This window comes from Cajanus cajan, chromosome 3, assembly GCF_000230855.2.
Source record: "Cajanus cajan strain Asha chromosome 3, NIPB_CcT2T_4, whole genome shotgun sequence".
Taxonomy (NCBI): domain Eukaryota; kingdom Viridiplantae; phylum Streptophyta; class Magnoliopsida; order Fabales; family Fabaceae; genus Cajanus; species Cajanus cajan.
The window spans coordinates 8940777-8957933 of record NC_138519.1 but is presented as its reverse complement, the minus strand read 5'-3'; the positions used below and the strand labels follow the sequence as shown (position 1 = coordinate 8957933).

At 30.4% G+C, this 17157-nt stretch overlaps 1 protein-coding gene across 1 annotated transcript in view; it reads right to left on the bottom strand.

Annotated features, from left to right (window-relative positions):
• Positions 1–3493: 3493 nt before the first annotated feature.
• Positions 3494–17157, bottom strand: part of LOC145956019 (uncharacterized) — a 35106-nt gene continuing 21442 nt past the window's right edge. Inside the window, exons 4-6 of the mRNA XM_083071574.1 lie at positions 5499–6187; positions 5159–5297; positions 3494–4278 (exon numbers count right to left, since the gene is read on the bottom strand). Of these exons, the coding sequence (XP_082927700.1) occupies positions 3494–4278; positions 5159–5297; positions 5499–6187 (1613 nt within the window). The remainder of the gene's footprint in view (positions 4279–5158; positions 5298–5498; positions 6188–17157) is intronic.

Here is a 17157-nt window from a genome sequence, read left to right as displayed (position 1 = left end):
GCTTTGCTTTTTTAAAGAGGTGGGGTTATTGCTTATGAACCCATCTTTTGTTCAGTCTGTTTAAATTTGATTATGTATTTGTGGTTGGTGTGATGATTACAATAATAATTTATGCAGCTTTCTTTACTGGCTGCATTTGGAAAGTATTCTAGCAAAAAATATAAGGGCAATGTTGTATTCAATTCGCGTTTTCAATTGTGATGAGTTGGAGAAAAGGCTTTTGCAATTGAGGGACTCTAACAAACCAAAATGCAAGAAATTTAATTGTGGTCGAGTATGTATGCAATCTCCTTGGCCCTTTTGCTCACTGTGGTTCTACTGATATGAAATTTCGTTTCAACATTTCATCATCTTTTCTGTTCAGATTAAAATTAGGGACATTATTAATGAAACTTTGGATGTTGTGTTTCTTGTACAAGAATTCAACCTTTGGTTATCAAATTTTAGTATTATAATTACCTCCTATCTTCACATTTGATACTAGACCTTACACTTAAGTGGCAGATTTTCTGATTGTAGTTCAGGTAACTAAAACTAATATAATTTTTAAATGAGAAGTCGTTGTTGTTTACTTTTTGCATCAATCAAGTTTGGATTCTTCTACAACTAAAGAGTTGAAACGAGATAGAGACAGAGAAAGGGAAGTCATACCAGAACTTTCTCATAATTGTGTTAATTGCTAACATGCTATACCTGTGTGGTGTAACTCTAACTCTAACCTATTTCTCACTATTTTTCTAATTGACACAATATTTTAAAAATCTCGGTGCCATGTCACCTGATGATTAATCAATTAATTGATAAGAAAGTTACATTGTCAATTCTGCAAGCAATGGATAGTTGGTATGTTTCTTTTTTTGGTTACACAGGTGCCAAGTTTCTAGCATAGGCTCGACATTTTCAATTGTCAAAATACTATATTGAATTTTTTTTTCTGTCTCTATAAAGTAGTACAAATCAATAATGTTTTCAAGATATAAATGGAACATTATAAAGACAAAGAATGTTTTTTTTTAATAAATAAAAATTAAAATAACACAATAAGTTTGATCCTAAAATTTTGTACATGCTAATCTAACATTTTTCCAACTAGGCTAGACAAAAATGTGTTTTTATAAAACAAAGAATTATTTGATAAAAACTTACTATATAAGTTTATTTTCACAAGGTTTAATGCAAATCTTATTAAAATAGATTCAAACAAACAAACAAGGATTTAGATTTCTTTCATATGTTTACCTAGATACCCGTGAGTATTTACACAACGAGATAAACATAAATCTATTTATTTGTGAATCATTTCTGTCTAGTCCCTCTTTTTCTTCCCTTTTTTGTTCAATTTTCAAGCAATAGGAAGCAAATAACTTGTTTCGTAAATAGTCACGCGGTTAATTTGTACTTTGTACGTACTTGATTTCTTGAAAGAAAGAAAAAACATTTTTCATAGAATCAATATACAAGCCCACACGACACGTTCAACTCATAAAGCTCCAAGACAAAGGCTATGCCTAAGTCTTGCAACAACAGACGTAATAAATGTTCAAAGATTTTTCTTCACGAAGATCACTAAAAAGTCTTCGCCCTACCATAATTTCTTCTTTCTTTGAAGCAAACCCCACGAATACGTTATTTTTTAGTAGTTAGAAAGACTAAAAATTGCATTGAAGTCATTTATACATTATTTAGCAAGTCTATTTCAGAATTCTGGTTCCTCTTATACCATTAAAACAATGAATAAAAAGTTGGTAGGTTTAATTATTGATGCTATCACAGTGATAATAGCCCAGGAATGAAGAAGAGAGAAAACAAAATATTGTTGCAATCTTATCTAGAGAATGAAAACTTGTCAATGAAATTATTAAGCTATCCCTTAAATACATAAGACTAAAGAAAACTAACTAACAAACTAAGTAATGGCTAACTGAAAAATAAAACTAACTAAATTATATATTTACAGCATAAATACAATTGTATAATCTAATACCCCCCTTCAAGATGGCAAGAAAATGTTGTCTATGGCCATCTTGGAGATGATGCTAAGAAAAGCATTCTTAGGTAAGGCTTTAGTGAAAACATCCACGAGTTGGTGATATTTTCTGACATGGATTAGTTTGATGATGCCTTTGGTAACCTTATCTCGGATGAAATGGAGGTCAATTTCGAGATATTTTGTTCTCTCATGAAAAGTAGGATTGGAAGCAATGTGAATGGCAGCTTTATTGTCACAGTACACTGAGGCAAATGGTGTGTTGATGTTGAAGTCAGTTAGCATGTTCTTCAGCCAAGTAATTTCATTGGATACAGAAGATAAGGCCCTGTATTCTGCCTCTGCAGATGATTTGCTCACTGTTTTCTATCTTTTGGATTTCCAAGAGATTAAGGAATTCCCTAGGAAAATACAGAAGCCAGTTGTGGATTTTCTACTGTCATGACAAGATCCTCAATCTGCATCTACATATGCATGCAATCTGGTATCTGAATTAGCTTTGAATAAGATCCACTGCCCAGCAGTATGCTTGAGGTACCTAAGTAACATATTAGCTGCATTCATATGGTCAGTATATGGATTAGAAACAAATTGACTTAGCTTGTGCACTGCAAAGCATATGTCAGGCCTGGATATAGTCAAGTATAGTAGTCTGCCAATTAGCCTTCGGTATTTTCTGGGGTCTGACAGCTTTGTGCCTGATTCTGCTTTGAATTTCAAATTGGATTCCATTGGGAGTGATGAAGGTTTGCATCCCAACATTCCACAATCTTCTAGGATTGACATGGTGTAGTGCCTTTGACACATAAATATTCCTTCCTTGGACTTGGATAATTCTAATCCAAGAAAGAATTTGAGATCTCCAAGATCTTTTAACCTGAAATGTTTTTGTAAAAGAGTTTTTGTTTGTGAAATGACATCATTGCTTGGACTAGCAAGGACAATGTCGTCCACATATACCAAAACAACAATGAATTTGAATTTTGTGCCTTTAGTGAGTAAGGAATAATCAAATTTTGATTGTTTGTAATCGTGAGATAATAAGGTAGTGCTGAATTTGGTAAACCAGCTCCTTGAAGCCTGTTTAAGGCCATATATAGATTTATTGAGTTTACAAACAAGAGGAGTCGGTGTGGTATTTATAATATTATGATTATAGCCTTGAGGAATTTGCATAAATATTTCTTCCTCAAGGTTACCATTTAAAAAAGCATTATTAACATCTAATTAAATAGATGTCAATGTTGAGATGCAGCTAAGAAAGAGTAACCTGAGTGTGGTGATTTTCACCACAGGAGAAAAGGTTTCTTGAAACTCAAGGCCATACTGTTGAGCGAATCCCCTAGCAACAAGTTTGACTTTGTGTTTGGCCATTGTTCCATCAGAGTTCAATTTAAGTTTGAAGAGCCACTTGCAACTGATTGGCTTTTTTTCTGGAGGAAGAGGCACTACATCCCAAGTATTATTGACTTCCATTGCAACCAATTCATCAGAAATAGCTTTCTGCTAGGATGTTTGCTTGATGGCTTGAGCATAAGTTTGTGGTTCAAAATGTTCTGAAATTTTACAAATATAGTGTCTATGAGAATTAGATATGTTGGAATAGTCTAGGTAATTTTGGATAGGATATGGAGTGATGGGAGAATCTGTGACATTATAACAATGGTAGTCACTTAGGTATCCTGGAGGATTAGTAGCCTTATTGGATCTTCTAGGAGGAGGGTGGTCCTCAATTGGAGGTTGTGTATATGTTGTGGTGATGTTGTTTGGAACAACTATAGTAGGGATGTGGTCATCACTTTCATCTGAAATATAAGAGTTGGTAATATTAGGAGTAACAAAAGAATTTGTATTTTCATTATCATGAATGGTTTGAGGTGGAGTTTTGAACGGGAAAATATGTTCAAAAAATTTAACATCTCTAGAAATGAAGATTTGTTTAGTGGAAAGATCAAGGAGTCTATAACCTTTGTATCCCTTGGGGTAACCAAGGAAAATAGCAGCAGTAACTCTGTGACTGAATTTGTGCCTGCTAGATAATAAAGTGGATGCATAGCATAAGGGCCCAAAGACCTTGAAATCGATATAGTTAGGTAGCTTATCATACAAGATTTCAAAAGGAGACTTAGAATTCAGAACAAGGCTTGGAGTTCTATTCATGAGGAACATAACAGTTTTGACACACTTACCCCAGAATTTCAATGGAACATTAGATTGAAACATTAAGGCACGAGCAATATTAAGAATGTGCAAATGTTTCCTTTCAACCACACTATTTTGTTTTGGTCTTTCTACACAAGAGTATTGATGAATGATACCTTTCTTTGAGAATAAATCGGTGAAGGAAAGTTCTTTGGCATTGTTTGACCTGAATGTTTTAATAGTCTTATTGAATTGGGTTTCAATATAAGATATGAATTGTGGTATAACAACAACACAATCAGATTTATTCTTTAATAGGAAGATCCAAGTAAACCTACTTTTATCCTCAACAAGAGTTAAAAAAATATTTGAAACCATCATAGGTATGTTCCCTAAAGGGCTCCCAAATGTCAGCATGCAGTAAATCAAACAGATTAGGACTAAAATGATTGGGGTTAGGGAAAGAAAGTCTATTCTGCTTAGCTAATTGACAAGTGCTACAATGAAAATGTGAATCAGTAGAGGACAGAACAATTTTATTAGCAATCAAATTGTACACATTAATAGGAACATGGCCTAGTCTTTGGTGCCAAATATCATATGAAACAAGGCTACAGTAATCAGTGGTATTGAGAATAAATTTTGACATAGGAAAATCAAAAAACAGTAATCCTTGGTCTTGCTTAGCAGTGTCAATCCTCCTCATTGTCGTGAGGTCCTGAAGCAAAAAACTGTTAGATTGCATAGTAAACTGAAACTGATTTTCATTGATCAATTTAAGAAGTGAAAGAAGATTAAACCAAAATGATGGTATGAATAACACATTGTGCAGATGAATGTCATGATTTAAATGAATACTACCTATTCCTTCTATTTTTACTTTAGTGGAGTTAGGCAGCATAACATAAGAATCAGATAAAGAAGTGTATGAATGATACATGTTTCTATGGCAACAAATATGAGATGTGGCCCCTGAAACCCATCTATAATGAGAATTATGCATTAGTAAGCTAGTGTTCATACAAATACCTGACACATTTGTAGGAACAACTTTAGCAGGATTGTTAAGCTTCATTTGATTGGTTAGGAAATTGATTGATTGCTGGCATTGGGCAGGTGTTAAAACGTCAGAATTATTCTGATTTGAAGATTCAGGGTTATCAAGAACCTGATTTGCAACATGAGCTTGCTTGTTCTTAGAGAACTAGTTAGGAGGATATCCTACAAGTTTATAAAATTCGTCTTTTGTGTGGCCCAATATACCACAATGTGCACATTTGGGCTTTTCCTTTTTATAGGTTTTATTATGATCAACAATAGAAGATTTGTTAGAGGAATTAACAAGAAAAGCCATACTATCGAAGTTTACAGAGGGAGTATGAGTTATATTAGTACCAATCTCTATTTGTGTTTCTTCTTGAAGAATCAAAGAGAATACATTACCAATTGGAGGTAAGGGATATGATAAAAGAATCTGGCCACGGATTTGAGAGAAAGAATCGTTCAGCCCCATCAAGAAAGACATTACATATTCTGATGCATTGTAGTCTTGAAGATGTTGTAAGCCACCACAAGTGCATGGAAAAGAAGGTTTGTATCCCGACAACTCCTCCCAAATTGACTTCAATTTAGTGTAGTAGGTGCTCACATAATCAATTCCTTGTTGGAGAGACATAAGTTGTCTCCTAAGCTGAAATATATGAGGGCCATTTTTCCTAGAGAACTTTGTTTTTAAATCGTCCCAAATTTCTTTGGCTGTGTTTGCAAACAATATACTGGTTATAATATCTTTTGAAACAGAATTATAGAGCCAAGAGATAACCAGATTGTTCCCACGAATCCATGCAGGATATGTAGGATGATTGGCGGCGAGTTTTGGAAGGGAACCATCAACGAACGGAATCTTGTTCTTGACAGAGAAAGCCACCAACATAGCATGACTCCAGGTTGTGTAATTTTTGTTATCAAGTGGCTGAGAGGTGAGAACAAGGCCAGGGCCATCGGAATGATGAAGAAAAAGAGGATTGGTTGGATCTAAGGTAGGGTCTTTGGAAGTTTCTGCCATGGAAGCAAGGAACCACAGGTCCAAGAAAGATGAAAGGTAATGAAAGGATCAAAAATTGTGATTATATCCTTCTAATACCATATTGATGCTATCACAGTGATGATAGCCCAGGAATGAAAAAGAGAGAAAACAAAATATTGTTGCAATCTTATCTAAAGAATGAAAACCTGTCATTAAAATTATTAAGTTATCCCTTAAATACACGAGACTAAAGAAAATTAACTAACAAACTAAGTAATTGACTAACCAAAAAATAAAACTAACTAAATTATATATTTACAGCATAATACTATTGTATAATCTAATATTAATTAACATACTCTTAAAAAGTGCTTTTGTTTTGGGTTGAAAAACATTACACCTGAGCCCATTTTTTTTCAACATTATTGTAAGAGGATCACAATTACAAATGCAAAACCTGTTTTGGTGAAAAACGCGACACAACATGGGAGAGAAAATTGACATATTTGCACCGACACCATGTGAAAATCCTAAACCCTAAACATGGTCCACATTAATGTGCGGGAGCTTCGTGATTATTACCGATAACTTTGAATGTTTATATCACAAGATGATACATAAACAAATAATTATATATTTTTTAATTCTTGAATTTTTTGATTTTTATTTTTAATATTTCAACAAATTCTTTATTAGTTTTAGTTCCTAGGTTTTTACTGATTTTTATTTTTAGCCTTTAAATTTTTTCTCCCGTCAACATATTGGCCTTTGACGTGACATTCTTTTTGTTTATAGAGAAAATTATCAGATATTAAAATCAAATAAAATTTATTTTAAAATATATATTAATGAGATCTACATTTAATATAAGTGCATATTACCAATATAAAACTTCAATTGATTAGAGAATAACACAAACTAAATATAAGGAATTTATACATAATATAATGAAGGAATTATATCACTAATAATCAATTTCATAATTCTTTTAAAATTCATACTTAAAATGTTGCCTAAGTGTTTGACAATTAGTATATCAAAATCAAGTTCTTTTTCAATTAAGAAATCTCATTAATAAGTGTTGTTCCTACCGTAAGTCTGAGGTATTGTCCGCGTTGGCGCTCGTTGGGCCGTCACGGTTTTGTCCTTGAAAAGGCGCCTCGGTGGGTTAAGGAGAAAGGGTGTTTATAAACTACTCTTAGGATCGACTCCTAAGCGATGTGGGACTTTTACAGTCGATGCTAAGGGGCAAGAGTGACCTGGGCCCTCCTTCTAGCGCCAATGTTCCTACCGTAAGTCCGCTGTCATCGTTAGGATCACCGCATCCGAGGTATTGTCTGCTTTGGCGCTTGTTGGACCGTCACGATTTTGTCCTTGAAAAGGCGCCTTGGTGGGTTAAGGAGGAAGGGTGTTTATAAACTATCCTTAAGATCGACTCCTAAGCGATGTGAGACTTTTAGGCATACCGGAACAAGTGTAATTAAATTTTAAATTGAATCATTAGTTATTCTAAAGTCATCATAACTTTAATATATAAGTTGTCAAAAGCTTTTTTTTTTTTTTTTTTTTCAATTTTATCACAGGGGCATGAGTTTCTTCTCTATTAGGCCAGGCGTGATTCATGTGTAAATAGTTACAATGAAATATAGGAATGCAACACATTCAAATTTTGAATATCTAGTGTCCAAACTTGATATGGGGTTGTTAAAGTCAAATGCTGCTAATTTAATTTGAAGTGATATGTAAGCTTTGACATCAGACTGGCGTCATCTTATATAACCTTTTAAATTGTTCTTTTCTCTTATTTATTGTGCCTTTTCATGTTTTCAACTGCAAATTTTGGACACTTTACATGGTGGACTAGGTATTGTCACTATTAATGAGACCCACACCATTGCAATTCAAATTTTTAAATGTTCATGCGATGGTGTAAAATCAAGTAACCAATCCTCAAAATCTGTCATTATGTTTCTTAATTCAAGCTTCATGTTTTCTAGGCTCGTCACTAAAACTTTTTTGAAATCTTCCAGAACAAGGCTTTTTCCTAATGGGAATTATTTTAACCTTGCTTCCAAATTTGACACAACTACACAAGTATGTATAGTTTTATACCCAATATCAACTAATAATCATTTAATGCAATTAATTATGTTCTTTTACAATATTTTCCTTTAAACTTGTCCATGTTGACATTTATTATAGTTCTTCGATGCTGAAACTTCTAACTTTATATAGCCTTCCGAATTTTATCAATTTGTTAGGTGCCATTTGAACTTGGTTACACTAATACACTGATTGCCCCATAGGCCATATCCAATATAAAAAGCAATGAAGGTTTCTTATTTGCATTTGGTAATAGTTGAGAGCATTGGCAGACCTTTGGCTTTTAGGGAGTGGAAATATACCCACTTTGATAAAATTACAAGTAAATATCTCGAATTTTGATATTTTACTCTCTATTTTTAAATATTTCAACATAGTGTTTCAAGTTTTTAATTCTTTTAATCATTAAGGTTAATCTAGTAACAAGTGTTTAGATAATATATGCAAAATTTTAAATTTGAACTTTATTATCATCATTAAGAAAAAAAAGTCTTTATATATGCATATTTTTTTTCATTTTAAAGTCAAATTTTGTCATTCTATATTTATATGATATATTAAAATTTTATGATTTTAATATTTATATTATTGTTTATATGTATGATAATAACTTTTCATTTTTTAAAAATAAATTGTTCCACTGACCTGAATTGGCCACTGGTCGAGTTGAAGAAATATGCTTGTCACGTGCTAATTATTTCTATGCATTCATCATTCACTCTGTACATACTGATAGGAGACAAGGTGCAGAAGAATTCTAGCCAGAATTGCCAATAAACACATTGAGTTTTCTGAGGTTTTCACTTTTCACTCACTGAAGTTGCAGAGTTTGCAATGTGCTAGTCTAGTTTATTTTATTTTCCAACATTATATATAAATAACACATTGCGTGTGATTCAATGTTTTTTCTTTCCCGACCCAATCTGAATTTTTCTTTTATTTTTGAAGGCTAAAATCTATTTTGATCTCTTATAATAATTGTTTGTTTCAATTTAGTCCTATTTTTATTTTTGGTTTTAATTTAGTCCCAAATAAATTAATTAGTTTTAATTTGGTCCCAAATATATTAATTGAAAACACCTGGACCCAGAACGGCCCGTTCTGAAACCGGAACGGGCCGTTCTGGTTGCACTTTTGGTGTGTTAATTTTGCATCAGGAACGACTAGTTCCAGGTGCAAAATTAACACACCAAAATTGCAACCAGAACGGCGCGTTCCGGTTTCAGAACGGGCCGTTCCGGTTTCATCTTTTTTTTTTTTTTATATATATAAAATATTAATAATTTTATAAAATATATATTATTAATTATATTTTAATTATGTTTTTATATCTAATAAAATAAAATATAAAAAAATATTTATTTTATTAATATATTTATTTTATTATGTTTATCTTATTAATTTTTATCATTTTATTCCTCTAATTTTAAATAAGTTGCAAAAAATTATAAAGTGATACTTAAATATTTCTTCAAACAGAAAGAGAAAAAGAAAAAATTATTACTCTATTAATAAGACAATTGTATTTTATAAAAATAAGTAATTTTAAAAATTTTACCATAAAAAAATATTTTTTAATATTATTATATTTTTTAATAAAATTAATAAAGAATATTGATTTAATTGTATTTTTTATCCCTCAAGTATTACAATTGTGCAGTTTTGATCCCCAAGATTTTAATTGGGTAATTTTAGTCCTTAAAGAATTGCAATTGCGCGATTTTGGTCCTTCAATTTTTAATTGAACAACTTTAGTCCCTCAAATATCATAATAGTACGATTTTAGTTTCTCCCATTAAAAATTAATAATTTTAATATATATATATATATATATATAATGTTTTAAAATTAAACAATTATTTATCTATTCAAATTAACGTATATTATAATTTTTGATATTATATCAATAATATTATTAATATGTTTATAGGTAAACTAATAATTTAATAATAAATATAGTAAAAATATTATTAATATTAATTTATCAGTAATATTAAAATATTAATAATATATAAATTTTATTTATTTAGTAATAATAAATATATATCATTTAATACATTAAAAAAAATTATAATATACGTTAATTTAAATAAGTAAACAATTATATAGTTTTAAAACATTATATATATATATATATATATATTAAAATTTTAAAATTATTAAATTTTTAATGAAAAAAACTAAAATTGCACATTTATGATATTTGAGAGATTAAAATTGTTCAATTAAAAATTGTGAGACTAAAATTATACAACTGTAATCTTTTAATGACTGAAATTACTCGATTAAAACCTTAGGAATCAAAATTGCATAATTATAATACTTGAGCGATCAAAAACACAATTAAGTCAAGAATATTCTATTCTCAATTTTGGAACGGGCCGTTCTGAATTCAGAACGGACCGTTCTGAAACCAGAACGGCCCGTTCTGGTTTCAGAACGACCCGTTCTGATGCACTGGTGGTGTGTTAATTTTGCACCTGGAACGGGCCGTTCCAGATGCAAAATTAACACACCAAAAGTGCAACCAGAACGGCCCGTTCCGGTTTCAGAACGGGCCGTTCTGGGTCCAGGTGTTTTAAAAAAATGTGATCCACGTAGCATCCACGTATGCAGCTACGTGGCATCCACCTGGCCAAAAGTTAACTTCGTTTAAATAATTTGGACGGAAGTCCCACACTGAAATCAATTAATTAATTTGGGACTAAATTGAAACTAATTAATTAGTTTGGGACCAAATAGAAACCAAAAATAAAAATGAGACTAAATTGAAACAAACAATTAATATAAGGGACCAAAATAGGGTTTTAGCCTTTTTTCGATGAGATGAGTGAAGGGAATTGAGGGAATACTGTTTCTGGCACCACCACTATTATGAAGAGTATTGCAGAGTTTGCATAGGGATGCAGAAGGTGCTAGATGAAGTATGATTCCTGGTATGACTAACAGTGTCATGATTCATGGTTTTCTTCGGAAGAGTGATGTTGAAAGTTGATCATGTTATGGGAGAAAATGAATGCTGGACATGACCAATGAAGTGTTCAGGGTTGCAGCAGTATTGTCACAAATTAAAGGAGTGGCTTATAGTCCGCTATATTATAGATTTACCAGGCAAAGTTGGTAGATATTATGAAGATTATGTGATCAATTGCTTACACAGTACACTGTTTGAGATTGAATTAACACAATTTGTTAGCAACAAATTCTCTTACACTTTTAAACATATTTTCAGTGACTTCAAAACTTATTAAAAATTATAAATTTTAGTGAGTTTAAATTCTTATTCAACGAGCCTCTTGACTTTGTAGTACAATTAAACTTAGATAAGAATTAATATTTTAATTAAAATCATACAGTGCTTATACCTAAGCAACCAAAATTATAATTAAGTTTAAATAAAAACTATTACTGATATATGTCTTTAATTATAAGATCTTTTTAATTAAATTATACTCTTTATAGTAGTAAAACATGATTGTGCCATCCATTCAAAGTCTAATAATTTGCCTTGTTATGTGGAGGAAAATGTTGCACTTGAACAATATTTTCTTTATAGAATATTAACGACATTCTCTATCATTCTCTTTATAGCATTTATTATTAACTGAAATTTATTAAAAATTATAAGTTTTATAGATTTCTCGTCTCATACAATGAGTCTCTTTTCTAATTTAATAGTAAATTTTTTTAAAAGGAATTGTTATTTTTAATTAATAAAAAAATATTAGTAACAGTGTTAGGAAGTGTCACTATTTTTTTTTCCCTTTTGATCTGTGTTGCGTGGTTCTTGCGTACTTGTTCATGCTTTTGTGGTCTTCATATGGTACTCGAGGCATGATGGTTGGTATTGCGTGACTTATTTCTTAAGTATTAAAACTTATGTGCCGCATGTTCTACACAGCCTATTATTATATGATAAAGTATCATACGACAACAAGTATGCATGAACAAATACATAGTATGCAATAGGATATTATTATTGCTTGGGATCGAGGTTTTCGTTTGATACCACTTGAATATATATCACTCACCCCAAAGTCAATTGTTGATGTGACTTATTCACTACGCTATTTTTATTTTTTTATTTTTATCTTTCTGTTTCTGTCCATTTTTTCTTTTGAATTGATGATAGGGTGCCAAGTCCTGCTAAGGTTACAAATTTAATCCATTAGAATATGTGTATTTGTATATGGCATAACCTACTTCGCTTTTGAAGGATTAATTCAAGTTTTCTAATTGAGTTAAAGGTTATATGGAGGGATTTATGATGCAGAACAACTTCAAGCAATGAGAATTGAAAATGAATTCAATTATAAAAGAAACTGAATTGTTCCATTCAAGTTGAGAGAATTTCATCCTAAACCACCAAAAGGTAAATTTGAATGCAATTAACTAATAGTTATGAAGTCTAGTAGATAAACTTTAATTAACAATTGAACATATAGAACAACAATTTGTATATGTTGATTTCAAGTGCTTCAAATAACTTGGGTTAGCAATCAACCTAACCTAACCTCTGAAGTTCACACCTAATTAAGCCCATTAGACATAAAAATTTTGGCCCAAATGTTTAGATGTGTGGTCTGATCTCTGATGTTTTAGAAGTTTATAGTTCAGGAAGTATGACTATGATAATACAGAAACTGGGTACGATGCTTTGCTTACTTTTATAGTTCAGAGATGAGGGGTTTAATAGATTGCAAATTTAAACAACTTATTGTAACACTTACTGATTGTGCAAAAACTATGAGTGCATGAATAAATATACATCATTTAATTGATGTACCCAAAAAAAGAGTTAGGATAAATTATTTAATCAATCATTTTTCTGAATTAACATTAATCAATTATTAATTAGGAAATGTTTTTAATTATTAATATATTAATAATGATCAATAGTTATTATTGTATCACCTAATTTGATGGATATTGTACCTAATTAATTGATGGATATTGTATTAGACTTTTGTACTTAATAATTTGTGATAGATTGGACTCTTCAATTGATGTCTAATGAGAGATTCTTATTTTCTAAAGTTTAGTTATTTAATTATTACCTCATTAAAAAGTGAATACTTTATTATTTAATCTTTTATATGATTTTATTTGAATCTCATGAAGAACAGGCAAACCAATTATTTAATCAATTATTAATTAGGAAATATTTTAATTATTAATATATTAATAATGGTCAATAGTTATTATTGTATCACCTAATTAATTGATGGATATTGTGTATTAGACTTTTGTTTTAAATAATTTGTGATAGCTGAACTCTTTAATTGATGTCTAATGAGAGATTCTTACTTTCTAAAGATTAGTTATTTACTTATTACCTCATTAAACTGAATATTTTATTATTTAATCTTTCATATGATTTATTTGAATCTCACGAAAAAAAGGCAAATCAATTCTTTATATGAAGTGTACAAATTTTATTCTCTCATTTATTCTATATTTACTTAATGTTATAATTTTATATTTATATAATATTTATATGATTAGAGGAAAGACTCATACTAATGAAGATGGAGTGACATTAAAAAATAGAGTTAATCATTCATACATTGTCAAAATAAAAAAATTTATATTAATAATCAATCATATCTTTTAAATTATTTTATTTTATTTTTATTTTATTAAATAAGTAAGTGACATAATACTATTAAAAACAGTTACAACCAACTCATTAATTGCCCATTGTAGTTATCTATGGAACTAATCCTTGTTAATACGAAAAATACAAACACCGACTCAAATTACACAAGTCAACATATTAATATTAATATTCACGTACTAAAGCATTGCACCTTGGTGTGGATTTCGTGCTAATCTCTCCAACTTGGGTGTGTTTGACATATATACCCCAATTTTTAGGGGTTGGTTTTACTTAATACATTACCTTTGCAAGAGGACCACGCAATGTCACACAGCCCCCATGCCACCATGCAAGGCGAGCTAGATGCCTAAGTTCTTCATTTAATTGTTTAGTTTATAGTTAATTAGATCATAGACTATTACTTTATTCTTGTTTAAAGCTTGTTTGATTTCACATTCGTGAGAATAAATTTATATCCAATTTAATGGGGTGATGTAGTATTAAAAAAATCTGCATTCACATATTAGGAAAATGTTTTATTTAGTAAAAAATCTCATATTTTATCTAGGGGTGTTCATGGATCGATTTTTTCAAAAAATCGATCCAAACCGAACCGAACCGTTTTATAAAGTGGATCGGTTTGGTTTTCTTAAAATATGGATCGGTTTTTTTGAAATTAGATCGGTTCGGTGCGGTGCAGTTATTCACTTTTTTACTCATATATGGATCGGTTTTTTTAGAAAACCAAACCGAACCGAACCGATCCACTTTGTAAAAATGGATCGGATAACTGAACCGGTTTTATAAAGTGGTTCGGTTCGGATTTTTTTTCAAAATGGATCGAATTTTTTAATATGGATTGGATCGGTTATGGATCAGTTCGGATCAATTTAGAATTTTTGCACACCCCTAATTTTATCTTAGTGTGTGTCAAAACTCTTCAAATCAATCATAATTACAATATTATGAATAAAATTATTCTCTAATTGAATAAATAAGAAAAGAAAATATATTTGTAGTTGAAAGAAAAAATATGATTGCATCCATAACATAAAAAATCAAAAGCTTTTATGTCAAAAGCAAAACTAACATAATTTTTTTTTTTTTTTATGAAATTGATGTTGACTCAAACATGCAATTAGTTATCAACATTCATTAGTTTGACTAGTATGTAATTAGTCCTCAAAATTTAAAATTTTGAATTCAAGTCTTAGATTTGATTAAAAAAAGTAATCTTAAAAGAAATAGTCTTAGTCTTAATGCAATAAGGGTTGTAAATGTAATTAGCTATATCATCTTGTAGTCTTGTATAAATTAATTGCACCTCATTCATTTTGTGATGAACAATAAGAAATCATTTTCTCTCAACTTCTCTCGTTTGTAATACATCTCGAAGTCGTTGAATGAAAGCGTTGTGTTTTTCTATCATTCAATGTGTGTTTGTATTAGAATACAACAAAAAGGTTATGATAAAGTAATGGAATGGAAATTACCATGAGTTTTCATTGCCTTCCTCGAGGAGGAAAAAGAGAGTGAAGAAGAATATATGGAAAATTAATGTTTATAAGTTATACTCTTCCTTTTATTTTTAATTAAACTCTCAAGGAAGTTATTTTCTTAATATCCTTCACATTTGCGTTGATTTCCTCTATTATATCAAAACAGAACTAAATTTGAAAATATTTAGTAAACTTTACTTTTAAGTTATAACCCACTTAATCAGAATTTTAGTTGGCCCAATATATGAGTTGGTCTACAATGGGCTAGGCCTACCCATTGACCCAAATTTATTTATTTTTGTTTTTTTATTATTTGGGTTAATCTTTAAATTCTGGACAAAACTAACAAAACACGAGCCAGAAACTTGTATTTGTATTTGAAAAAATTATATAAAAAAGAAAGTTATTTTTATTTTTGATGCAAAAGTTAAGGACAAAAATTCTAGTTTTAAAATAAAGTGGGATCATGCATGGCTAATAGTTTGGTGTGCAATTGGCAATAGAATGGACCAGACTAATAAATTTCTAACTCACAATTAATTGATTCAGCTTAATCTAAATGAGCTACACTTGCCCTAATCGACAACCCTAACCACATGTCATCCGAACTCTGATTAAGTTAACATTTATTTATGTATTGATAAAAAGAATGTTTTTTTTTCCTTCTTATTTAACGTGCAATTATTGAAAGTGGAACGTAAAGTTGTCAAGTCAGTACGAACCAATTAATGATATGGAGTCGAATAATTTGTTATATATTTAACCTTTTATGCAGTAATTATCAAAAAGAATTTGCAATGCACCCACACTAGCCATGATAGTGATGTATTTTACACACTGCTCCACACCTTTTAATTTTGTTGTCTGTTGCAAGAAAAATTGCTCAAAATCTGCAACTCTTTTTGAATAGTTTGGTACAATTAAATTGCTGCTACTACCACCAAGTCCGGTTTCACGGAAGATAAGACAAGAGTAGGAATACCACATAGCCATAGCTTGGTATTCTATTGTATATATTCACTTTAATTAAACGATTACATCACTATCCCTTCTTAGAAAATCACAAAAAATAAAAAATATATATAAATAAAATAAAGATTCTTTGTCTTCATATCACTCAATTGAAACTAATAGAATGTTTTCATTTACTTTTTAGTAATTATGTTATTAGTGTAAAATATTCATCAACTTTATCAATAATAAATTTCTGTTAAGAAACTTAATCGATCATCTTTAGTAATTTAGGATTTTGTTGGCTACCACCTTTATCATTGGCAAATCTATGTTATAGAACTTAATTGACTACCTTTAGAAAGATTTTTCCTCCCTCTCAATCAAATTTATTTTTACCTACATTACTCGATCAATATAAGACTTGGTTTAAAAGGATTTAGATTAGTTTGATAAACTCAATGGAACACTTTATTATTACATCTAACTTGGTCCAATTATTATAGGCTTTATGGCCATTTGATGACCATATTGAATTAAGGATGAAAAATGCATAGGTATAGTCACCATTCAATTAGCTAAGGTAGCTCACCAGTCAAGAAGATCTAATCAAATTTTACATCATCTATTTTGCTTGGAAACCCTTTCGATTGTGACAAAACATTTGCATCTGCTAAGCTTCAAAACCAAAACTATAATGTACATTCAATGATTGTGCCATATTAGAATGTATCCTGTCTGAATTTTGCTTCCTGAGGTAGTATTCCACTCCTCCTGTCCTATTATATGTGGACAAATGAGAAGCTCAATTAATAATGGACCCGTCACGGTCTTTCAATGCTTGATAATA